General features: G+C 43.8%; 1 protein-coding gene across 1 annotated transcript in view; it reads right to left on the reverse strand.

The window, feature by feature from the left end:
• The window catches only part of TOGARAM2 (TOG array regulator of axonemal microtubules 2), a 71,928-nt gene extending 47,419 nt beyond the window's left edge, over nucleotides 1-24,509 (reverse strand). Inside the window, exons 1-7 of the mRNA XM_063124162.1 lie at nucleotides 24,339-24,509; nucleotides 12,502-12,635; nucleotides 9,871-10,005; nucleotides 7,994-8,272; nucleotides 5,768-5,997; nucleotides 1,603-1,778; nucleotides 394-443 (exon numbers count right to left, since the gene is read on the reverse strand). Of these exons, the coding sequence (XP_062980232.1) occupies nucleotides 394-443; nucleotides 1,603-1,778; nucleotides 5,768-5,997; nucleotides 7,994-8,272; nucleotides 9,871-10,005; nucleotides 12,502-12,529 (898 nt within the window). The 5' untranslated portion in view covers nucleotides 12,530-12,635; nucleotides 24,339-24,509. The remainder of the gene's footprint in view (nucleotides 1-393; nucleotides 444-1,602; nucleotides 1,779-5,767; nucleotides 5,998-7,993; nucleotides 8,273-9,870; nucleotides 10,006-12,501; nucleotides 12,636-24,338) is intronic.
• Nucleotides 24,510-25,517: the final 1,008 nt, after the last annotated feature.

The following is a 25,517-nucleotide window of genomic DNA, read 5'->3' on the forward strand; positions in this document are numbered from 1 at the left end:
ACCTTTCCAAAGGCCTTGCACAGCTATACTGCCTTTCCATCCTTAATGGATTTGCCATGGAAAGAAAGAAAAAACACAGAAGCAGCATTGGGAAAACACAGGAGGATTACAAATAGAAGACAATGGCCGTTTCTACACCTGCCTTTTTTCCAGGGATCATCCCCGTGCATGCAAATGACACACAGGAGGTCCTGGGATCAGGTAGTGACGATCCTTCCATTTTCCTGGGATAATCCTTAGGTGTCAAAAGGGCCAACGTTGTCTGGAATTCTCTCCCCCACCCCAATACAATTTTATCAATGTGGCAGGTTGGTTACACAATAAAAGCCTCATAGGGAAGCACCATCAATTTAGCCTCTAATCCCAGCCCAGGTTTTCTCAAATTGCACCTACCCAGAGTTTTGAGGGAGTTCCCTTCAACATCGCAAGTCTCGGGCCTTGACCTTAAAACAGTTGGGAAGAAAAAAGGAAATGTGAACATGCAAGAGAAAAGAAACTATCTCTCACAAGAAATGTAATATAGTAAGTTAGCATTTATATAGTGTTTTAGTTTATATCCAAAGCATTTTATATACATTTATATTTCTGCTATCTTTTCAACAACCTGTAAAAGTTAGGCCAGTCTCATCACCACCACCACCACCATCATCCACATATTGCAGTTGGTGGGGTGGAGGGAATAATGCTAAGAGACAATGACAGGCTTAAGGCCTTCTAATGCATTCATGCAGAAGCTGAAATTTGAATCAAGGACTTGCTTGTAACTCTGTTGCTTGAATATGCATTTAGGTAAATCTCAGGACATCCAAGTCTTCTGTAAACATTCATTCAGGGGAATATATAGAAGGACTCAACAGACACTCTCAGGCCAGGACTACTAATCCCTGAAGGAGCCATTTCTAGTTTTATTTTCAGATTGGCTAGATGAGAATTTCCTACAATTCTCTTAAAGAAGCAGCCTGCCATATTTGTGACTCATTGCTTAGCCATTAGACGAGAACTGAGGCACCCTGCCTCTGATAACCAGCTGCTGCAAGCAAGAGCAGGAGAAGGTGATTGATTTCATGTGGGCTTTCCAGAGGCATCTAGTTGGCCACCAGGGGAAACAGTTGGCCACCAGGGTGCAAACTGTGGAAGCTGGTGGCTCCCAAATCAGTGGGGTGGTTTCAGTCAGAACCAGACAGAACTCCAAATGATGACTTGGATGGTAGAAGCACCTTGGACAACTCCTTCAGGGCTCTGACTGGTTCTGACTGAAACCCAGAGTGGACATGGGAGCCACCAGTCTTCATTGGGTGCTGATGAGTTGGATCATTGGCTTTCCCCAAACTGGTGCCCTCCAGAAGTTTTGGACTACAGCTCCCAGCATTCCCGACCATTAGCCCTGGTGGCTGGAGCTGATGGGGTTGAAGTTTGAAACATCTGGATCTCACAAGGTTGGGAAAGAGAGTTACAATCATGTGGCACAGAGATTGCTGTTGAAATAAGTATTGTTTATAGTGGCCTATTGGCTCATTAATTGGCAAGGGCAAAGAAGCTACCAGTGAGGCCTACTGGACTTGGTTTGAAAAATAGTTCAAAGAGGCAGCAGAAGAGGTTTACCTGATCTTGGAGGTCTCGTCTGCAGCAAGAGGAGCAGGTTCCATTTGCAATGGGCTTGAAAGAATTTCCTGAAAACCCTGAGAATTTTCTTCATGCGCCTTCGCTGACTTAGGGATGGGTGGGATCAAAGCTGTCCCTAAAGATCTCCTCAGATTCTCATCATTCCCATATAGGATCTACAGGGAAGCATTGTGGAAAAGATTAAAATGCAAACAAAAGATAGCCTCAGTCCTTAACTTCATTTATGACATTTATAACCCATCCTTCTTCCAAGGAGCTCACAATAACCCTCTGAGGTAGCCTTGCTGAAAGAGTGTGATGGGCTCTACATCCATAACAACCTTTGTGGTAGAGTGGAGATTTGAACCTGGATCTCCTCAGTCTTATTGGACACTCTCACCCCTAGACCAACACCATACTGCTAATTTTAAGTTTCATAGTCTCACCCAGAGACCCATGATGTGATATTGTTGTTACAGCTTTGGCCCTAGATAGTGGCCCAAACATGGAACTAGAAGACATGGGGTCACAGAACTAATTGGAATGCAGCATAGGGTGGTCTTGTGTCCTCTTTTACAGAGGACAGTCCTCTATTTAGAAGTGCAGCCAGAGGACTGTCCTCTGTTTTGAAGGATTTTCTTTTTAAAGTCATGTGCAATACAGGTCTGATTTAAAGATAAAGATCAGAAGGAAAAACTGGGACTTGAAGTTGCCCAGAACCTGAATAGCAGATTGAGCAAGGCATACAGGTCTCTTGGTCAAAGTCTGCCCCACTCTTGTGAGATGTATTGTATTTCTATTAAATTATAATAATTCTATCAAAATCTGCATCTATGCATATAAATCACCCTAGGCAAATGTTATACAAATCTAGAAATCTTCTGTTGTCCGTGTGTCCTCTTTTTTGGTGATTCACAAGCGTCCACCCTAGATGCAAAAGATCAGAATCCTCAACTGGGGACAGGTGAGAGTTCAGAAAGAAGGACCTAGAAACCACCAGCTTATACTTAACTGAGCAGTCAAACCAAACCAGTCAAGGAACCACTTCGCCAATTGCTCACGACCCTGCCTTCGCCCACACTCCTTCATCTGAGGGGGCAACAGGCCTACCTAGAAAATGCAGAACTCTGAAAGAGTGCTAAAATTCCAGGCAGAAATGTGTCCCCTATACAAGAGCCACTTTTCAGGGCCCACTCAACTTTAAGATTCAACTGTACTCTAGAGACTGGAGGAATACATTGTCTGGTTAGAAGTTTCTCATTGCTGCAGATTTGGAGTGCCACTCACTCCCTGGTCTGACCTGGCCAACTAGTGAAAAAACCCAGCTCCATCCCAGACCTTTGGCTTTGAACTGCTATAAACTGCAGCCTCCAGTTTGCCTGGGCCCTACATGACTCCCATTAACTCCCCAAGGGCCCCATCTTGTTCGAGAAGCTTCACAGAACTCTTCAGGAGGCAAAAAGAGGAAGACGCTCTCTGTAGCATGAAAGCTCTAGTATTTCAGCAGAAGTACCTCGTATTACTAGGTTTCGAATTGACAATGTTCATGTCACCTGTAGGGTAAGAGCTCCCTCTACCTGTCTTTCCTCCCCTCCTTTGCCAGGAGAATTTCAGCACTCCATTCCTTTTTTTTTCTTTTCTTTTTAAAATGCTACTGGAATAAATTTAGATCACACTCTCCAGGATGTATCTATTATTCCTGCCAGACAGCCTTGAGTTCTGGCCAATTTTGCAACTCCTTCGACCTTCCATCAAAATCTCCTTCTCAGAAGTCTATTAATTTTTTGCATTAGTGCTCCTCCTGCTGGCCCTCATCTGCTTCTCAGCCTAGATGATAAGGTGTGATCACTGGATCCTTGGTCTTCTCCAAATGCCAGTTAACAATTTGTCATATCTAACTTGCCGCAAGTTATTAACTCCAGGGGAGCTTCATATCTCATTGACTGTACTATATAAAATGCACATGATCTTCCAAAGAGACAATTGCTGCATCAGGAATGGATTTCTAATGCAGTGTACTTCACCTAGCTGATGTGTCAATAAAACAGTTCTGGAGTACTCTGGCATTTAGAATTCATTGTCTAGGTAACCTGGAGTTACTCCACCTCCCAATGATACTGATAACCAGATCTTCATTTAGCAGGCAGCAGCAGAGAAGAGTAAAGAAGGAATGCATTCCTGTTTGGGGGGGGCACTTACACATTGCCCCCCCAAAAGAGGACCACATCAGCAAAAAAAAGAGGACACCAATTTGCATAATACTTGCACATGCACATTCATATGTATAGGTGCAAATTTATAAATAACAGCTACAATTTAAATAGGAATACAACACATCTCACCACAGTGGAGAAGAATGACCGGGTGTGCTGTGTGCCTGTGTGAAGTTACCCATCAACAAGTGCTAATTGTTGATGGGTAACTTCAAGGACCCTGCTGCTCTCCCTTTTTTTATTTATTTATTTATTACATTTTTATACCGCCCAATAGCCGAAGCTCTCTGGGCGGTTCACAAAAATTAAAACCATCATAAAACAACCAACAGGTTAAAAACACAAATACAAAATACAGTATAAAAAGCGCAACCAGGATAAAACCATGCAGCAAAATTGATATAAAGTTAAAATACAGAGTTAAAACAGTATAATTTAAATTTAAGTTAAAATTAAGTGTTAAAATACTGAGTGAATAAAAAGGTCTTCAGCTGGTGACGAAAGGAGTACAATGTAGGCGCCAGGCGGACCTCCCTGGGGAGCTCATTCCACAACCGGGGTGCCACAGCGGAGAAAGCCCTCCTCCTAGTAGCCACCTGCCTCACTTCCTTTTTGTGGTTCTTTGACCTCAAACCAGACTTTGACTGGACACCTCTTCAAATTGAGGGCATCTTCAAACAGAAGGGCTGCCACCTGCCAGTTCTCCAAAATTGAGGGCTGTCCTCTGAAAAGTAGGACACCTGGCCGCCTTAATTCAAATCTGTCAACCACTCCGCACATGCTGATCCCATGCAGGGGGGATCAGCGTAATTACCCCTGGCAGCACAACTTGTCATGTTGTGCAAACGCAGCCAGGGAGGCTTTTTGCCATGGGTAAGCCACCCAGAACCCCACAACAGCCCACCATGTTATATTTCCCCAGCCATGATTGTACAAACTGGGCCAGTACTTGGACCACCGTAATGGCTTAGCATGAGCTTAATGTACCATTTAGGAAGATGCTACAACTGGTAGAAGGCATGCTTTATATCCAGACAGATAGATCCAAGTTCAGTCCCTAGAGTCTCCAGATCCCTCCAGATGCTTTGGACTACAATTCCCATCAGCCCTAGCCAGTAGGGGAAGGCTAAGCTAGAGAGATCTCAGGTAGCAACATTATGGAAGACACCTGCTTGAGACGTTGCAGTCATTGCCAGTCAGAGTAAACAAGACCATTAGCATGAGCTCAGTGCACATATGAAGCTGCCTTATACTGAATCATCTAATTAAGAATTAGCTGGATCAGTATACAGCAGCTTCATTTGTCCAACACATGTCCATAGGTTTCTGTCCCTGTACACATTTATTCTTATATATAGATTTCTGCCTCTCTTCAAATCAGTGCACTTTGAACCATTCGCACTCACACACACACACACTCGATACAAATTTGATTATGTTTCTGCAATGGGCTCCATACTTCAGCTGCAAACTAAATCAAATGCAAACTGATGCAACTGACTAAGAGCTTTACTATATGAGGCTGTTAATCCACTGTACCTATTTTAAGGTTTGGCACAGAATTAAGACCCCAGGTCTACACAAACAACTTTTCCTTTCCCGCTACATAATCTCTAGGTGGCACTGTGCTATAGTGGAATATTGCAATTAAGCAAGTAGAAAAATACACTTTCTTTTGCTTTCACAAATACTACTCCATTTCCCCCACTCTTAAAAAAAAACAAAAAAAAACAAACAGGAAAGTGCTGGGTGAACAGAAAACTCATAAGCAACCATGAGTAAGGAATGACAAGTGCACAAATAAATGTAGAAAAACACATAGTGAGCAGACAAACATTAGCACCTTGTTTTTTGATAACAGAAATATAAATGGATGAATCCATATCCTTCTAGATGCAAAAATGTCTCAGGCACAAACAAAGCTGTTTATCTGAATCTTTATTTGACATTACCTGTTGAGGGGCTGTTGTCGACTCTGGGTGATCACTTCCAAGTCCCAAGCAGTCTGTGCCATTCTCTGACACTTTCTGCTCTCTTTCATGGGCTCCGATGGGCTCTGGGGAAGTGGGGATGCTCTGAATAGGTGGCATGGGCTTGGACGTGATCAGCAGTCTTTGAGAAGCAGATCTGGAAATGGCTGGTTTCAGGGCAAGTCCCTTGGGACCAGTAGAGTCTAGCAAGCCTGTAAATACAAAACACACACACAATGAATGTGACATTTCACATGCTGGAAATGCCTGTATTTCAATATCTCTCGGCTACAGTGAGTAGATAACACAAAGGACAATCAGCTGTTTGTACATCTATTTGGGAACAACCTCAAAGCTGGAAAATGCCCTTAAAAAGGCAGGGGTCTTTCCCCTCTAGCAGCAAATTGCATACTCCATGGTCACCCTGCAATGATCTTCTTCATCTGCCATGCATATCAGAAGGCTACCAAGGGCTTCTCAATATGCTCTATATACCCTGTCATGGCTGCACAGTTGCACCCCACTGTTTATATGACGCAGCCGCCAACTCGCAGCCTCATGGTGCTACTCCCCGCGAAGCTGTACTTTTTTGATACATTGCTTTACCATGATTTTTTACATTGCCCCGATGTCACTATGGTTGTTTGTTTATCTGTCAGTGATGGCTTCAGTTCGGATTAAGAAAGGGGGGATAGTTAGGGGCAGATATCAGTGAAACCTAGGAGTAGGAATACCAGGGCAGGGGTCAGGCTTGACAAGCCTAGTAATGGCCGCCATGGTGATATTAAAGTCTGGGGAACGAAAGTAAGGACAGTTATGATGTGTGATGATGCATAAATTCAATGAACTGTAGCAGCGCAGATGCACAGCTACAGGCTTTCAAAGCTGCAATGTTGCACAGAGTTGCCAGAAAACAAACAAAGAAACAAAAAGGTTTTCACAGCTTTCAGTCCATCAATATTTGCTGCCCATTACTGCTGTCTGACAAGGGGGCTGCGAATTTTCCTAGCTAGATCACCAGTGCTCATTCCTGCCATGTAAACCTATCAATGCTACTTCGCAGCAGCGATGCTGCGGGGTTTGGGGGAAATCAGTAGGCAAAGCAGCATTGTCTAGACACCCCCCAGGATAGGACAAACCCTATGACAATTGTGGACTCCTGGAACTGGATCCATAATACAAAGGTTTGCTATCTCTGAAATAAGATCAGCTGCAAGTGGGCAAGCTGTAGTTGGAATGAGAGGGGAAAGGCAGTTTAAAATATCTTTGACAGCAACCCAGAAGAGACATCGTCTAGTGGCAGACCACCCCCCTACAATAGCTAGATTGTTACAGCATTCACCCACTGGCATATTGTTGGACAAGTCTGCACATCACAGCATAGTGATCCCAGGACAATTCTTTCACTTCAACTGTTTGTTTATTTTCTTTATTTGAAGGGTTTTTTTACCCCGTTCATCATCATCATTATTATTATTATTTATTTATATAGCACCATCAATGTACATGGTGCTGTACAGAGTAAAACAATAAATAGCAAGACTCTGCCGCATAGGCTTACAATCTAATAAAATCATAGTAAAACAATAAGGAGGGGAAGAGAATGCAAACAGGCACAGGGTAAAACTAACAGTATAAAGTCTGCACAACATCAAGTTTTAAAAGCTTTAGGAAAAAGAAAAGTTTTTAGTTGAGCTTTAAAAGCTGCGATTGAACTTGTAGTTCTCAAATGTTCTGGAAGAGCGTTCCAGGCGTAAGGGGCAGCAGAAGAAAATGGACGGAGCCGAGCAAGGGAAAGTAAAGAAGGCTCACAGAGGACACTATTTTAGAAAAATACATTCACAGTTTTCAGTGCAAGTGCCCACCGCCTGGTTACTTGGACATTTTTTGTAAAAATGTCAGATTTTAACCACCCTGCATTTGTTCAATTTAATATTGTAGTTTAATGGAGCGTTGAGCCTTAAATCTAAGAACCAATGGTTCAAGTCTCATGTCGTCCACGGGGCAAGTCTCAGTTCTCCATCTGTAAAATGGGAATAACAGCAACCTACTCCAGGGTTTGATGCAAGATTGAAAGCTATGTGGCTTTAAAGCTCTTTACACAAAGGGGTCATCGTCGTCGTCGTCGTCATCATCATCATCATCATCATCATCATCATCATCATCATCTCTTTCTTATCATAATCAGTAGGTAAGCATCCACCATACCTTTATTTGATGCCACTAGGCCCTCAGACATTCTCCTCTTCTTGAGTTTGTCTTTGATCTGAGCAGTCTCCATGGCTGCACTGCTTGCTTCCAGCTGACCAGAATCCTGTTTTGGCTGGATGCTAGGCAGCTGAGAAGAGTCACCCATGGCCGCGTTATCTGTGTCCTTCTTCTGAAGGCTTCTCCTGCCATTCCAGTTCTCCAGAGGGGAAATATACGGAGGTTCCCCTTTGCCTCCCCACAAACATCCTTGTTTCTTTAAAACCGAATGAAGAGATGCTGCAAGGTAATTCAACGAGAGGGGCTCAGTTACTCAGCCAGTCTATATATTGAGGAATTCACCTTAGTCCTCCTGTTTATTTCTCCACAGAACTAGGCTAGATCTACACTTCTGCTTTATAGCAGTACTGAAGTGCAGTGATAACTTTGGGGGCATATTAGAGCATTATCAGACAGGGGGAAATCAGGTTTCCTTACCACCGCTTTCCTCCCTGCTTCTGTCCCACGATACTTCCTCTTTCTTCACACAGGAGAAGAAAGAGGAAGTAAGCAATGACCATGTGGCTGTTTTATCGTGCCGCTTTTCCTGCACACAGCAGGAAATGGCATATTCCGGGTTTGTTTGTTTTAAAATGGATGTAAAGGGGTCTATTTTGTGATGGAAAGAAGGCAAGAAGGAGCGGGAGACTCATGGGAGGCAGATGACATTGTCAAAAGGAGGTACTCTACCACTGAGTTATAGTAGAGTGACCAGATACAAAAGAGGGCAGGGCACCTGCAGCTTTAACTGTTGTGATGAAGAGGGAATTTCACCAGGTTCTTCATATATACAAATGACACCTGCTGAAATTCCCTTTTCTATGCAACTGTTAAAGATACAGGAGCCCTGTCCTCCTTTTCATATGGTCACCCTAGTTATAGCCTCCCTCCCCATCACCTAGTTGCTAAGTTGATGGCTAAATGGGCCTTGGAGGCATGAGCTGAGTTCCACTAGTGGTTGTATTGAAAGTCATGCACTAGAAGCAGATTAGCCCTGCCTCTCTACCTGCTCTTGCAGTATACTGGCCAAATACATCTTTTCCCCAATATAAAAGTCAAATGGCCTCCATGCTTGTAGGTTCTCATAAGGTATCACCCATATAATCCAGATGTTTCAGATGACATCTCCCCATTTTCTTGACCACTGGCCCAAAACATCAGGAGGGTACTGAGTTGGGGGAGGCTGTTACTGCGATATTTATTTAATTATTTATTACATTTTTTTATACCGCCCAATAGCCGAAGCTCTCTGGGTAGTTCACAAAATTGTGATAGCAGTTGTCACTGACTGAGGCCAGAGTACAAGATCGTTGCCTGTGGGGCTACAAGTGCTTGAACGTTTGTGTGTGAGAAGTGGAGGCTGGTGGCTCCAATGTCACTGGAGCAGTGAATCTGCTCCAGGTTTCAGTCAGAACTCTAAAGGAGCTACATAAGGTGCAAAGCAGCATGGATGGCTCCTTTAGAGTTCTGACTGGTTCTGACTGAAATCTGGAGCAGATTCACCGCCTCACTGACATTAGTGCTTCCAGACCCCACTGCTGCCCATGGATTCAGTGGGACTTATTTCCAAGTCAACATGCACCCATATTAGGTACTGACAAATAAATCCCTCCCCTGGATATCAGACAAATTTAGCAACCCTGTTTTCTTGTTTACCAGTTGGGTTTCACCCTTACCAAAATGGCAAATCGTACCCAGGCCTAGATCACACATCACTGCTAGTCTACATTTGCTAATCCCTTCGTGCCTAGTCTTCCTGCATTGAGCAGGGGGTTGGACTCGATGGCCTTATAGGCCCCTACCAATTCTACTATTCTATGATTCTACACCAACCTTACCATCATCTGCCGTCATCCATCCAGTCCCATGGAGCTTCAAATTAGTATCGATGCTCCCTCCTCTCAGTGCCCTGCATCCAGGCTTCATTTTGGGAATGCTCCCACAATATATCGCAACGGGGGCTCGGTATTTAGCTTGGAAAGAATAAGAACAAAAGCATGAGTGGAAAAAAACCATGATGGTGGGGGAAGAACCATTTGCTAATCCCTACGTGCCTAAAGCCTAATATCTGAATTATTATTATATCAATTATCATATAATGTGGAACTGTTGCTAATTACTTGCACAGAGTCCAGACATCTTCCCTCAGAGATGTGCTTTTGTTTTAAGAATATTGTATCAGATTGAAGTTCAAATTGTGGTATATTGGTGCAATTATTTTTCCAGTAGCATTGCGATTTCAACCTCTATGTGGTTTTGTGAGTGTTGCTGGTATTTACCGGTTTGTTCATCTTTTAAAAAAACTTCTTTTAGCAGCCTCCTTATGCTGCATTAAGGACAACATCACTTGTGCTCTCTAACACTCATAACTGAAAGCAGCACTCACAGGACTGGACCTACCATGAAGTATAGCAAAGCAGGCTGCTTCAGGTTCGACTCCAACTCCCAGATCATTGGCCATGCTGGCTGGGGTGATGGGAGTTAGAGTCCAATAACCTCTGGAGGGCCACAGTCTTTCCATCACTGCTTTAGGAGGATAAATAAAGATAGGAACTGATATCTGAATAGTGAACTTGTAGAGTGTTGGCCTTAGCATGAGAGCAGGGAGGCTGGTGGCTCCCATGTCAGTGGGGTGGTGAATCTGCTGTGAATCTGCTGTGGTTTCAGTCAGAACCAGACAGAACTCTAAAGGAGCTATCCAGGTGCAAAGCAAAGCACCTTGGATAGCACCTTTACAGTTCTGGCTGAAACCCAGAGCAGATTCACTGCCCCAGTGACATGGGAGCCACCACCAGCTTCCACTGGAACATTCATGGAGTCGTTCTAAAAAGCAGAATGTACGAATAAAGCCACCCCATCCAACAGCACCATGACAACATTTTGCAAGGTTTTCTTTCTTATTTTTCCTGGAATGTCTACAACAAATGAGTCACAAATGGACATTTCTTGCACGGAAAAGGTTTATGCGTGTGTGAAAAGGCTCTTCTGTGTTAGCCCATTTGTGTGACTGTGCATTCAATTGCAGAATGTATAAAGAGAGCTTGCTAAAAAAAAATGCTATTCGGTTGTTCCATGTGGCTGATTTGGAATGGACTTTGTTGTTGTTTGTTTGCTTGCTTTTGAGAGAGAGAGAGAGAGAGATTTTGTTTACACTGTGTCAGGAAGGGCTGAATTTGTATGTGGTGGACTACTGAACTGGAGGTGGCATCGTCTCCATGAAGTATCTTCCGGCCCTACTGGACTGACTCATGCAAGCTTGCTGTTGGATCCTCCTGAGCAGAAAGTAGTATAGACGAACTTCCTGTTATAGTTGAGCCTTGCTTGAGCAACAAGGTTCAAATTACTTGACCTCATTCTTGCATCCATGGTTATTTTTCTGGTCCCACAGCTCCTGGTTCTTGGCTCCTGACTCAACCCAGACAGAGGCATACAGCCGAGCCCTGACCACCCCATGACACACGGCATATTTACACTTCTGTATCCTTGTAGAATGATTTGGCATAGAGTGTAGGTCAATATCCTAGCTAGGATGAATTGGGATTTTTCATGCTCACTGAACACATGCTGACCTTCAGTCTAAAATCATACTGAATCATTCAAAAAGATCCTAGTGGATGCAGATGGGGCGACCATTATTTCCATCAGGTGATCTGTCTCCCCCCACCTCAATTTTCAGCAATTCTCCTCTTCCACTGCAGCCCCACTATGCCACATCCAAGGCCTTTCCTAAAACACACCTAATCCTCAGGTGAGAATTTTCAGAGGGTGCAGGTGCTGCAGTGGAGGAAGGTGGCCATTTATGCATTACCAAAAAGGAGCTACTGCATCACCCAAAAAGGGGACAAAAGAGGGCAGTCTGCATAACATACACATATGCAAATGTATATGTATAGGTGCAAATTTAGAAATTATAACTACAATTTAAAAAGAAATACAGTACATCTCACCATAGTGGAAAAGACTGAACATGTGACCTATGTGCCTGCTCAGTCTGCTGACCAGGTGCTAACTATTGATGGGGAATTTCAAGGCCTCTACTGCTCTTCTTCCTTATGGTTCTTTGACTTTAAACTAGAGAACCCTTCCAAAAGGGCACACCTTCAAATATAAGATTGCCCTCTTCCAGCTATCCTCTGTAAAATAGGACACCTGGCCATCCTAGAAGTCTTGAAAGCCCCATTGCATGAGATGCCTTCTATTCTCATAGCTTTACATAACAACCCAATCCCTGTGTGATTCTGTGTATCAATTGTCACTGATAAAACTACTTAGTGAGAATTTTTTCCATGTATATTCTGGGGTACATATGTCCCTCTCAAAGATCAATCTTATGAAAGTGATCTCCAGGAATATAATAACCTAGAAAAGAGCTTCAGTTATGAATAGGGGAATGAATGAAGGAAGGAAGGAAGGAAGGAAGGAAGGAAGGAAGGAAGGAAGGAAGGAAGGAAGTTTATGCCAGATTTTACCTGCTGTAAAATCATCATGTGTGGCCATGTGTACAGAAGGGCCCACGATACCTCTACAGCTAAGAGACAACTGGTTTTATTTCTTTTTACTGATCCCACAGCTGTGTTTCTTCTCTCCCACTACATCCAAAGGTCTGCAGAGAAGAACAACACAAACATCATTATCAGCATTGATATTCTCGACAACTCTTACATTTTGTCAGCCAATGGAATTCTTGAGCTCCCAGTTAAAGACTCAGTACCATTTCATGCATCAACAATTTCCTACAAAGGAATAATCTACATGTAAGGAGAAGAAAAATGCAGGCACAATCTTGTATGAAGTTGTCAGCATGAGTTTTTATCTTGCTACAAATGCACATGTGCACATTGGACGGGGTTGGCCTTTGTGGTGAGCAATCCCTGCCCTTGTGAAAATATAGGACTGGCAGGAGAACAGAAACTTATGTGTAATGGCAGGAACCCCTCAAGTAGGTGGATGTACATGTGAAAGCACTATTGCAACAATTATTTCAATAATGTGAAACGGTAGAAGAATAAAATAACATGGAAATCAACAGCATGGTGATAACATGGCATGGACCAAAAAGGCTGCAAAAGCAGCAAACATGTGCGTTCTAAAACCATTTTTTATTTGTGCTCACATCCATTTAAGTACCGTTGCATGATTTTTTTATATATGAAAAAGATAGGCCCAAAATTGCAAATTAAAAGGCTGCTTTAAAAAGGCAGCCAAAATGGCACAAACTGGAAACAAAGGTGTTTTGTTGTTTATTCGTTCAGTTGCTTCTGACTCTTCGTGACTTCATGGACCAGCCCACGCCAGAGCTTTCTGTCGGCCGTCGCCACCCCTAGCTCCCCCAAGGTCAAGTCTGTCACCTCCAGAATATCATCCATCCATCTTGCCCTTGGTCGGCCCCCCTTCCTTTTGCCTTCCACTTTCCCTAGCATCAGCCTCTTCTCCAGGGTATCCTGTCTTCTCATTATGTGGCCAAAGTACTTCAGTTTTGCCTTTAATACCATTCCCTCAAGTGAGCAGTCTGGCTTTATTTCCTGGAGTATGGACTGGTTTGATCTTCTTGCAATCCAAGACACTTTCAGAATTTTCCTCCAACACCACAGTTCAAAAGCATCTATCTTCCTTCGCTCAGCCTTCCTTATGGTCCAGCTCTCGCAGCCATAGGTTACTACGGGGAATACCATTACTTTAACTATGCGGACCACGGTTGTCAGTGTGGTGTCTCTGCTCTTAACTATTTTATCAAGATTTACCATTGCTCTCCTCCCAAGAAGTAAACGTCTTCTGATTTCCTGGCTGCAGTCAGCGTCTGCAGTAATCTTTGTGCCCAGAAATACAAAGTCTGTCACTGCCTCCACGTTTTCTCCCTCTATTTGCCAGTTATCAATCAAGCTGGTTGCCATAATCTTGGTTTTTTTGAGGTTTAACTGCAACCCAGCTTTTGCACTTTCTTCTTTCACCTTTGTCATAAGGCTCCTCAGCTCCTCCTCGCTTTCAGCCATCAAAGTGGTGTCATCTGCATATCTGAGATTGTTAATGTTTCTTCCTGTGATTTTAACTCCAGCCTTGGATTCGTCAAGCCCAGCACGTCGCATGATGTGTTCTGCATACAAGTTGAATAGGTAAGGTGAGAGTATACAACCCTGCCATACTCCTTTCCCAATCTTAAACCAGTCCGTTGTTCCGTGGTCTGTTCTTACCGTTGCTACTTGTTCGTTATACAGATTCCTCAGGAGGCAGACAAGATGACTTGGTATCCCCATACCACCAAGAACTTGCCACAGTTTGTTATGATCCACACAGTCAAAGGCTTTAGAATAGTCAATAAAACAGAAATAGCTGTTTTTCTGGAACTCCCTGGCTTTCTCCATTATCCAGCGAATATCGGCAATTTGGTCTCTAGTTCCTCTGCCTTTTCTAAACCCAGCTTGTACGTCTGGCAATTCTCGCTCCATGAATTGCTGGAGTCTACCTTGCAGGATCTTGAGCATTACCTTGCTGGCATGTGAAATAAGTGTCACTGTCCGATAGTTTAGTGTTTCCTTTTTTGGTATGGGGATATAAGTTGATTTTTTTCCAGTCTAATGGCCATTCTTGTGTTTTCCAAATTTGCTGGCATACGGTATGCATCACCTTGACAGCATCATCTTGCAATATTTTAAACAGTTCAGCTGGGATACCGTCATCTCCTGCTGCCTTGTTATTAGCAATGCTTCTTATGGCCTATTCAACCTCACTCTTCAGGATGTCTGGCTCTAACTCACTGACAAAGGTGTAAAGCGGTATAAATGTGTGGTAATAGGCTTACCCTGCCTATCACTACACATCTTATATATCAGTAGGATAGATGGATCAATCTATTTCCAATCTGTGTCAATTTTGCACCCGTTAATTTGTACGCCCTTTCTGTCCTATTTCAGCATTAATTATAAGTTGTTTTTTTAAATATGTTTTATTTGCAAATATAAAAACTTAAATATTAACATAATACAGAAACCATACATGCAAGGAATAATAGGTTACATGTGCTATTTTTTTTAAAGAAAATAAAATGCTACACAATCCAACACTAACATACAGTACAAATTACTTAACTTTGGTTATTAGGCAGTTTCAAAGGATAATTAATTAATTAATTAATAATGCCCAGAACATTATTTCTTCTTCTTCCTTCTTCCCCCCTCCTCCGCCTCCTGAGCTGGTGATTGCAGCAGCGCAGAAGGTTAGATCGGCCCTGGGGGGCTGGGGGCTGGAACACGTCTTCATCCCTCTCCCCAGGGCCGAATTCGGCCTTCTCCTGTGCTGGCATGATCAGCACTGGTGATTGCAGCAGCGCAGGAGAAGGCTAGATCGGCGCTGGGGGCAGGGGCTAGAGGACACATTCCCTGAAGTCCGGGAACGCATCTTCCAGCCCTTTTCCACGGTAAATTGGGGGCCAGTCCTGGTTGCCCCAGAGTTCTCTGTTTTTCCGAAGGTCTCCGGGGTTTTCTGGGTCATCTGGTCACCCTGTCACTGCATCCCTGCTCACTGGCTGGCTGCCTATCAAGCAAGCAAGTAGAAAAAGGTTGAGGAGCCATTGCAGCTGGTGACAATGGTAGACTTACTGAGGGAGGGGAGCCATTGGGGGTGTCTTGCCCAAGGCCCCTAACAAACTTGGAGCCAGCAGTGGGTGTATCCTCAACCTCCCACAAAAAGTGAGCCACTATTCCAAAGTAAACACCGTATAGAAATACCTCATATCTATGGATATGGCCAGGAAAGCATGTTCTGCTGATATTGCAACTTATGGTAAAGTTCGCATTAATTTCAGTGACAAGCAAGCTTAGTTACAATGATAAACACCTTTGACAATTCCACAGACGGACTGTAGAAGGGAGAAGAGCCAGTTCCACAATAAAGCAAATATGGCGAGGACCCAAAGCGACTGATTTGTGAGGGAAAGATTTGCGAGGAAAAGTGGGATGCATCACGCTTGGTTAAACCATGACAAAAAAGCGTGAGCCTGGAATGAAACAACCAGAAGTATTTATTCATTCATTCTTCCACTAAAAATGAAATATTGAGGATACTTCTATATATGCCTCAACATGAAATAACTGTGCAAGGATAAAATACCAGCCAATTAACTGTAAATTTAAATGAGCTGACCATTTATTAATTTATTTGTCAATTTATCACCCTGCAGTCTGCCAACCCTTTCTCAGGCCTCTTCCCTATGCAGCAATATATTTACTTTTCCTCCATTGTATTATGCTCTGCTACATGAATTCCTGAATTTAATCACATGGAGGTCTAGGTTAGTTTCAGGTGCTAAGGCAATTTGGATGTTTCACGCTAAGAAAAACAACAACAACCCATCTTCAAGCAGAGAGCATGTGGTGCAGAAAAACCAATTGGCAGTAAATGTGGCAAACAATAAAGAGCCCCCGTGCCTCCTCTCTCTATTCTTATGGCCATGGGCTTCTGTTGCGCAAAATGAAGGAATCCATTTCTCTCTCCGACAAGATAAAACCTGTGATGAGATGAGATGATGGGGAGATTGATGAACGGAAGTTCACTAAGGGAGGCCTAGGTGTTGTTCACACACACACACACACACACACGTTTCACTCTTAACAATCTCTTCTTCTCTCTCCATCTCTCTCTTGATGGCCATTCAGCTCTAATGTCACAATAGCTGTTCTCACATTCATTGGTTTTCCTGCTCTCAAGTAATAAAGAGAATTGCTAGCATTGCCTAATGCCAGGGGAAGGGGGAGATTGTGAGTCCTTAAGAATTATTTTTAAATTTTACATCCTGTCATTTCTTCCAGAAGGACTAAATGCAGTGCACAATAAAGTTCTAAAAAAACAACTACTAAAACACAAGTCTTGTTCAGATGACCTGATCTCCACAAGTTCAAGGGACTATATTCAAACATGCATAGGCTCTTCTCCTGTATATACATACAACCTTGAATTGTCAAAGGCACCAGATCAGGCATACAGAAGTGTATGTGCAGGACCCTTGAACACATGGCAGCCACTGAGCACAAACCCAAACAGCCCCTTCCACACAATCATTTGTAGCCCACAACTTTTGTCGGACATTCATTCAAGGATTGAAGGATGGGGTGGGAAGCAGGATCACAAGCCAAAGCTTTCAGGTCACAGATGTAATAGTTCCACTTTATTCTACACTGGTCATACCTTATCTGGGGTATTGTGTCCAGTTCTTGGGGCAACATTTTATAAACAAACTGGAGTGGGTTGAGAGGAATGCAACAAAGATAAGTTGCATGATATGGAGAACTTGGATAGGGAGACATTTTTCTCCCTCTCTCATAATACCAGAACCTGGGATCATACCAAGAAGCTGATTGGTGAGAAATTCAGGACAGAAAAAGGAAGTACTTCTCCACACAGCACATATTAAACCATGGAATTCACTTCCACAGGACGTAGCAATGGCCACCAATTTGAATGGCTGTAAAAGGGGATTACATAAATTCCTGGAGGAAACAGCTCTCAATGACTACTAGTCACGATGGCTATGAGCTACTTTCAGTATCAGAGGCATAGAATCATAGAATCATAATAAGCAGTAAGCTATACAGTATATACCAGTTGTTGGGGAACATGGCCAGGTTCTCCATGTGGTTTCCTGGTCAACAGCTGATTGGCTGGACTAAATGGACCCTTGGTCTGGTCCAGCATGGATCTTCTTGTATTCTTATAAGTTGTATGGAAAACAGGTCCTATGAAGAAAGATGGAATTGCAGAGCAATCCTCCAGCCAGATGCAGAAGGCTTCAATACTGGAGAATCTGCAGCATCCAAACTTCTGCTGGACTCATCCTGGCAGGACAGAAATGAGAGTCAAGTAGTGTACACCTCTCTTCTGTACTGTTTTGGGGTGGGTGGGTGTTGAACAGGCAATGCGAGGGAGACTATTTACATGAACTCCCTGACTGGTGTACATTTTCCCCTGTGAGGACCAATAAGGCTATGAATCATGTCGTACTATGAATCAGTATGACAATGGAATCAGTTACCTAGGGAGATGTAGTGTGAGAGAGCATTAGATGCTCTCTCACACTAGAGGCCTTCAAGAGGCAGCTGGACAAGCATCTGTCAGGGATGCTTTAGGGTGGATTCCTGCATTGAGCAAGGGGTTGGACTCGATGGCCTTGTAGGTCCCTTCCAACTCTGCTATTCTATGATTCTATGTGAACCCAATGCCTTCTACAATCTGCCCATGCCATGCCCCCAATCTGCCCTCTTCTCCCCCTCACCAGTGTCAGAGTGGTAAGAGCTGCAGATTTTTATGCCGGAGCTGCAGGGGTCCAAGGTCAGACCTCTCAGAGAGGGGGATTGATTTATCTAATGTCCCCTGCAATGCCCTCTCATGGACAACAGGATTGCACCATTAATTAGGTATGTTTACCCTGGAGAAGGGAAGACTGAGGGAGGGAGGGAAACAAATACCTTAAGGCAGATTTTCCCAACTTGATGCCTTCCAGATGTGTTGGACTGCAACGCCTAGAATTTCCATGGCCAATGGCATCAAGTAGGGCATCAGGCAGGGGAGTCTGCCTTAACAGCTGTCACATAGAAGAGGACAAAGGCTTGTTCTCTGGTGCCCCAAAGGCCAAGACCAGCTCTCAGATGTTTCAGGTACAAGAGGTTAGATATCAGTTGAACATTTGGGAAAACATCTCAGGGAAGGAATTCCGCAAGGGGATGGTGGGCTCTCACTCTCTCACTGAAGGTTTTCAAGCACAGATTGGGTAGCCATGTATTGGGGATGTTCTAACTCCCAACTTCTCTGCACTGAGCAGGGGGTTGGACAAGACTAGGGCAGTTGAACTTTCGCACCAAGAGCTGAATTCCATTTCAGAGATGCTCTCAGGAGTCACATCCCAGTGGTGGGCAAGACAAAAGGCAAAGTGGGTGGGGCCAAAATACCAGCATAATGTAGTTTAAAGCTCTTATTGCCAGCAACTAAGGGCTTCTTTAGATTAAAGAGAAATCCCGTTTGCTTCCCTGCACTTTGCTTCCCGCTTCTCTTCATTGTAATGAGGTGAATTACGCGGGAGGATCGGAGTCACCACATGGTCTGTAACTGAAAACTTCCTTGCTTATATACAGTACTTGAATGGGACAGCGCCCTCTAATGGCTGTTTTGTAGTGCAACTTTGGCTGCACACGGCAGGAAATCCCAATATTTCAGAAGAATTGGGATATCCAAGGTTTGTTTAAAAAAAAAACAGAATAACCGAGGGAAGGAGCAGGAGACATGCAAGAGGTTCATTATGTCATCAAAATGACTCGTGAAATTCCGTGAGCAGCCATTCACAAGCGTGCAATAAATCGCTCGTTTGAAGAAGCCCTGTGCCTTAAGAGAGGCATTTCCATCTATCAGAATGGGAAAAGAAAGTCATAAGCTTCTTTCTAAATCTCTTAATTCTTTAACTCATGAAGTTCAGAATGACTCCTTATTACAGAAGATTCTTAAAAGCGGGATGGTGGCCATGGTAATCTTAAAACACTGCATAAAGCCAGATTCCTTGCAAAGTATCCATCTCTGTGTTCACAAGCAGAAGCACGAGTTGGAATGAGTGAAAGAGAGAGAGCAGGGCAGACTGGTTTTGAATACAAACTACAGCAGTAATTAAACACCAGTATCGAATGCCAGGCTTAGGACATCACAGATTATTCAAGCATTGTGCCCAGTGTTTCCAGAGTACATATTGTTACTGTCTCCACTAGAGTTCTGGCCAAGATACACTAATTTCTGAAAGGCGGCTGATAATCTTTCTGCAAAGTTTTCGCAGTTAAGCAAACAAAGAGGCAAGAACAGGGAGTATATTTTCATTTGTTCTTCTTTGGGGCCCGGATCTCATGTGCCATTGAGACTTGTCAACAAAGTGCTTCTTGCTGATTTCATTGAGTTTTCGATGAAGATCAATGAATTTTCGATGATGTTTTGAATTTGATCGGAACACAAGTGTGTTATTATTTCATATGATTGTCGGAGATCAGGCCCAGACCTGTTAGCATTCAGCTCAGCAGTTTGAGGAATTTCCCAAAGCACAAGTACAGCACCTGCTTAGAATCGTCTCAGTTGCACTTCATAATGTCTTTCCTGCTTTTTATTCCACATTATCCAAAATACCACAACAAATGACATTGTGTGTTCTACAAGGTATAAATGCGCAAGAGAGATACAATATTACCATGATGGGATCGTAAAGATTGGAGAATGTGGATAGAGAGACATTTTTTCTCCCACTTTCATTATTCTAGAACCTGGGTCATCCCATGAAGCTGATTAGTGGGAGAAAAGGAAGTACTTCTTCATACAGCACATAGTTAAATTACAGAATTTGCTATCACAAGATGCAGTGAAGGCCACTAATGGAAGAGAAGGTTATCAATGACTACTAGTCATGGCAGCTATATGCTACCTCCAATATCTGTCTGTCTCTGTATACTCCCTGCTGGGGAACATGAGTGGACAGTGCTATTGTATTCATGTTGTGGTCTTCCCATAGGTATCTGGTTGGCCACTGTGCAAACAGAATGCAACCAGTCCAAGGGCAGACAGGGAGGGGACAGTCCAGATTGGAATGTGGATTGGGTTTAAGGGGACAGTGAACAGTTAATTCATCACACCTGGATACAACACACTGCACACCATGGCTACCCATGGATTAGTTCACATAATCCAGACCACAATTTGCAACAAACAAGGAGCAGAAGTCAGAACAGGATCCCAGCAAAGGAGATAACTCTAGATCAATTCTGGGGAAGTTGTGCAGCCCTGACAGTAGAGGCTGGTGCCTACGATGTCAGTGGGGAAATAAATCTGTTCTGGCTTTCAGTCAGAACTCTAAAGGAGTTATCCAAGGTGCTGAAGCTATTTTGGGGATAGTGTTCAGTACCTTGGATAGCTCCTTTAGAGTTCTTACTTTTTGAGCAAAACCCAGAGCAGCTTCACCACCCCACTGACATTGGACCACCACCCTCCACTGCCTCCCAATGTTGTTAGACTTGAATTCCCATCAGTACCAGCCAGACTGGCAAATGGTGAAGTATAATGGTAGACACACTTCATTAACATCTGGAGGGCCACAGGTTCCTCACCCCTGCTCTAAGTCAAGGGGTAGGCAATCTGGCACCCTCCAGACTACAACTCCCAGAATCCCTGGCCATTGGCCAAGCTGACTGGGGCTTATGAGAGTTATAATCCAAAGTATCTGGAGGCCCCCCAGTGGCCTATCCCTGCTTCAAACATTGGAGCCAAGCTACAAAACTCAAGAGAAGACACAAGAAAATGGAATGCTTTAGATACAGTGTATCCTGCATCTGATTATAAAGAGAAGGGGCAGGGGGAGAAAGGGGAGGAGCAAAAGGAAGAAATCACAGGAAACTACATTGTAGGCAATAGAGAACCTCTATTTTTAACTTCTTTCTTTCTCTGCATTTCTATCTTTCACACAGATCATAGTGCTGGGAGAAACCACTCAAGGGTTGCCAGCTGACTTGAAACAACCAACTTAGCTCATTCCAGTTTCTTTAGGAGCACATTGACCAATAGAAGTCTTTGGGCAGCACTTTTCATGGCACAAGGAATCAGCATCATCACTGGCTAATGCCTGCAAACCTAAGTGTGGTTAAAAGGCCCAGGAGCAAGGCCTGGCAAATAGTTGGCAACCCTCAATTACTCAGATATTTTTCTATATTTCCACTTACCACCAAGAAAGAAGCTGCAACTCTTGGGGCAGTTTCACCCTTTTGTCCCCGTCTGCAAGGTAGATGAGCACCTTTACCTGCCTTTTGCGGACTTCTGACACTTAAGTGCGAAATCGTCTTTGGCCGCCCTTAGCAGAATCCTTTGCCAGCCCTTTTCTTCCTCTCCCGGTCCTCACAGAACCCTCGCTTGCCTCAGAGCTGAAGCAGAATCTCTCAAAGTAACAGCAAGCGCAAGATTTCTCTCCAGAGAAGGAAGGGAGAAACCAGCAAACATCTCTAATAATGAGCTAAGGGAGCATCTGCCTCATATCCCTTAGAGGAACAGAGAGTCTCTGAACTTGCTTGCCTGTGACAGGAGGACAGGCCCTCTGCAAACCTTCCCAGGAATTTTCAAAAGGAAGGAGCGAGCAGCCAATTTAGGACAGGATCCACTCACCACTGGTAGTGTTTTGGCAGACCTTTGTGGCAAAGAGGGGCAACATAGGTCCTGCCCACAGTTTTAGGACTTACTGTCCCTACACTAGAGAGGCTGCAAGCTGACCAACCTCCATATATTCAAACGCACAGCAAAATATTTCCTCCCAACTCACTATTTATTTCTGTAGTGACATAAATGTGCTTGGTGGTTTGCAGAGTGCAAGAGGTCCGGTCCCTTACAATCTAAAATCAGACACAGGGGAAGTAGCAGAGGAAGGGCAGAAAAGCAGAGGCGGAGATGAACAGTGAGTTCCACCACTGAGCTATGGTCCCTCCCAGCATACAGGGCAGCAACGGAGGAACGCCAGAGTCTTTGAAGGCAGCAGGATTCCTTCCCCCTTTTCATATCACCAAAACAGAATTGAACCAATGGCTAAAGAGACTTCTAAAACTTTTTTGTCAAAGACATCATGAGTCTAGATCCATTTTTTTTAAAATGAGGTTTCACATTTGGGTTTCCTCCACCACCACCCCATCAAGTAGTTTAAAACAATTACACTTTTAATTACACAGCCAACAAAAAGCCATTGCTCCTTGACGGCTCTGCAGGTACTGCTTGAGTAGTCATGGGTACCCATTCTGGAAATTTTCTGAAGCATTGAACAGAGGAGGTTGATCAATTACTATATGGGATCAAAGGACAAGCTTTCTTGTCAAGTCACAAAGAAATAAAAAGCTTGTGTTCTGGGGTGAGTGTAGTTCACATAGGCCTTCCTGCTTCTAGCACACTCAAGGAAGCATGAACTGAGCCGAATCAAAAGCTGAGGCATGGGCTCCCCAACTGATGAACTCACAGTGAGCTACCAACACTGAACACATCTCGCACAGATACTCGAATCTGGGTTGCTTGAACTCAAATAGGGATGCAGTCAAAGTTGTCTAACCTTGTTTTAGGAGTTCTGGTACCTTGGCCTGAGTTCTGCCAAGCATGTGCAGAGTTCTCTTTTCAATAGAAGGGCTTAGACATAGCGCCACTGACCATGGGCAAATTGCTTTCCCTTGCAAAGATGTCTTTCCAGAGACTGCCACTTCCCCCTCAGCATATCTAAAAGGTAGTGACAATTCGACTAATGGAGGCCCATATGACTGAGGGGGAAGAGGCTCAGCTGTGAATCATCTGGGAGTCACACACCTACGTCTTGCCAAATGCACCCCGAAAAATGGCACCAGCCTCCTAGAAAGAGGCAGACCTCTGACTGGCAGAGCAGCGCACATGTGCTCTCTCCAGGGCACTGCCAACGGAGTGACCACTCCACACACTTGCACTTCTGCTCTTGTTTTTCCTGCCATTGACCCCACAATTTGTACGACAGTCCAAAGGGTAAAATTTGGGCTGGTTGGCAGGCAATCCTCCTCTCAATGCGCTTCAGGCCCTACAGGGAAGGGGCATTCCTAATGACTGGATTTAATTTAAATAGAGCCCATTCAACATTCTACCTCCAAAATGAACCAAGCACTATACTGTATATACCAGTGTGGCACAATAGCTGCTCTCAGCCTAAGCTACTTTACAGGACTGCTGTGAGGATAAAGGGAGGGGGATCACATATACCACTCTTAACTCCTTAGAAAGAAGGTGGGATTATAATCATAACTGGTTATTCTAGGGTTACTTTCACTCATTTTCACTGAGGTAAATATATTTTTAAAAATATTTCTTCCACCATCAACACTTATTTTTTAACACACACACACATGTAAAGAAACTGCTAGCTCTTTGCCCTCACAATTTCCCCATCATGTTTGAACATTCCTGTCACATCAGATAAGTTCTTCTGTGCAAGGGTCACTTTTACAGCCCTTTTTCTGTTCTCCGAGGGCTAGCAGACAAGCCTCAGTTCCCCAGCTGGTCCTCTCTGAGGGGATTTCTGCATCTCCTCAGAGCATTAGCATGGCCTTTCAGTTTTGGGAAACTCTACATGGGTTTGAAGCAGGGTACATCTTTAATTCAAGGATAAACACAAAATGACATAGCAGTTACATAACAAGTTACCTAGCAGAACGTTGTGCTATCGGCTAAGGTATTTGCTACAAAGTAAACAGCCTTATAAAAGAGCCTAGCTCTGAGCCAGCAGCCAGTAATGAATGCAGTACTGGACACTCACCTGCTTTGCAAACTCCGCTTTACTTCAGGAACCTGATTCCCATGTCACTGAACTTGCCATCCCTTGGAGAACCACAGAACATGGATGTAAGCGTCTTCCCTTCCCCTAAGTCGGACAGCAGTTTCAGAGGCCAACCTTGCACTGCCCTAGGTTAATGAGCACGCACTTCGCAGGTTGTACACATTCAAAGCAGGCAAACAGTGTCACATACCATGAACAAACAAGGCTGCATAGCAACCACTGCTTCAAAGAAGTCTTGAGATACAGGCATGAAGAAGAGGTTTCACTGGCCGGAGTCTCCCTAGGTGTTTGAATGGCAAGCACCCGAGTGACCTTGACAGCACCTAAACTCTTGAAAAATCACAAGCCCAAAATCATAATAGAAAAGGGGTTATGAACTCCGGCTCCCTGCCTCTAGGAGCTGGTAACAGGAGGGCCTGCACAGAACAGCTGAAAAACGGAGTGGGGATGCTTTGAATTCTTCAAAATTTGTGAATGAGAAAAGAAACTTGATCTCTATTTTCTGGTAGGATAAAATATCCACCTTGCACCCTTCTCTGAAAATGATGTTTCCCTTCAGGTAGGAATGAATAATCATTCCACAGTATGCTTGAGAGTACAAACTGCTTTGCAATTATTATGTCATAACGTTGTAATTCTGAGCGAGTGTGTGTGTGTGTGTGTGACACAAACACAATCCCACAACCTGGGAGTAGGGATGGGTGAGAATTTCATTTGGTTTTTTTTTATATGAACTTACCCAAATTTGCAAATTTCTCCATAAACAAAATGAGATTTTAAAAAGAATTCTGCGGGGCGGGGGGGCAGAAAGAAAAGTGCCAGATTTTTATGTCCAGGCCCAGGGCTATGGGTGCTTTGCTCTTAAAAGCCGAATTAGGAGTGCCACCTCATTTTTCTGTCAGGCTCCACCTCCTTAACAGATATATGGGACATAGGTACAACCTGTAGGGTGACCATATGAAAAGGAGGACAGAGCTCCTGTATCTTTAACCGTCGAATAGAAAAGGGAATTTCAGCAAGAACCCTGCCCTCTTTTGTATCTAGTCAAGAAGGCAGGGCTCCTGCAGCTTTAACTGTTGTGAAGAAGAGGGAATTTCACCAGGTGCTGCATGCATACAAATGACACCTGCTGAAATTCCCTTTTCTATACAACTGTTA

Source organism: Elgaria multicarinata, chromosome 4 (genome assembly GCF_023053635.1).
Source record: "Elgaria multicarinata webbii isolate HBS135686 ecotype San Diego chromosome 4, rElgMul1.1.pri, whole genome shotgun sequence".
Taxonomy (NCBI): domain Eukaryota; kingdom Metazoa; phylum Chordata; class Lepidosauria; order Squamata; family Anguidae; genus Elgaria; species Elgaria multicarinata.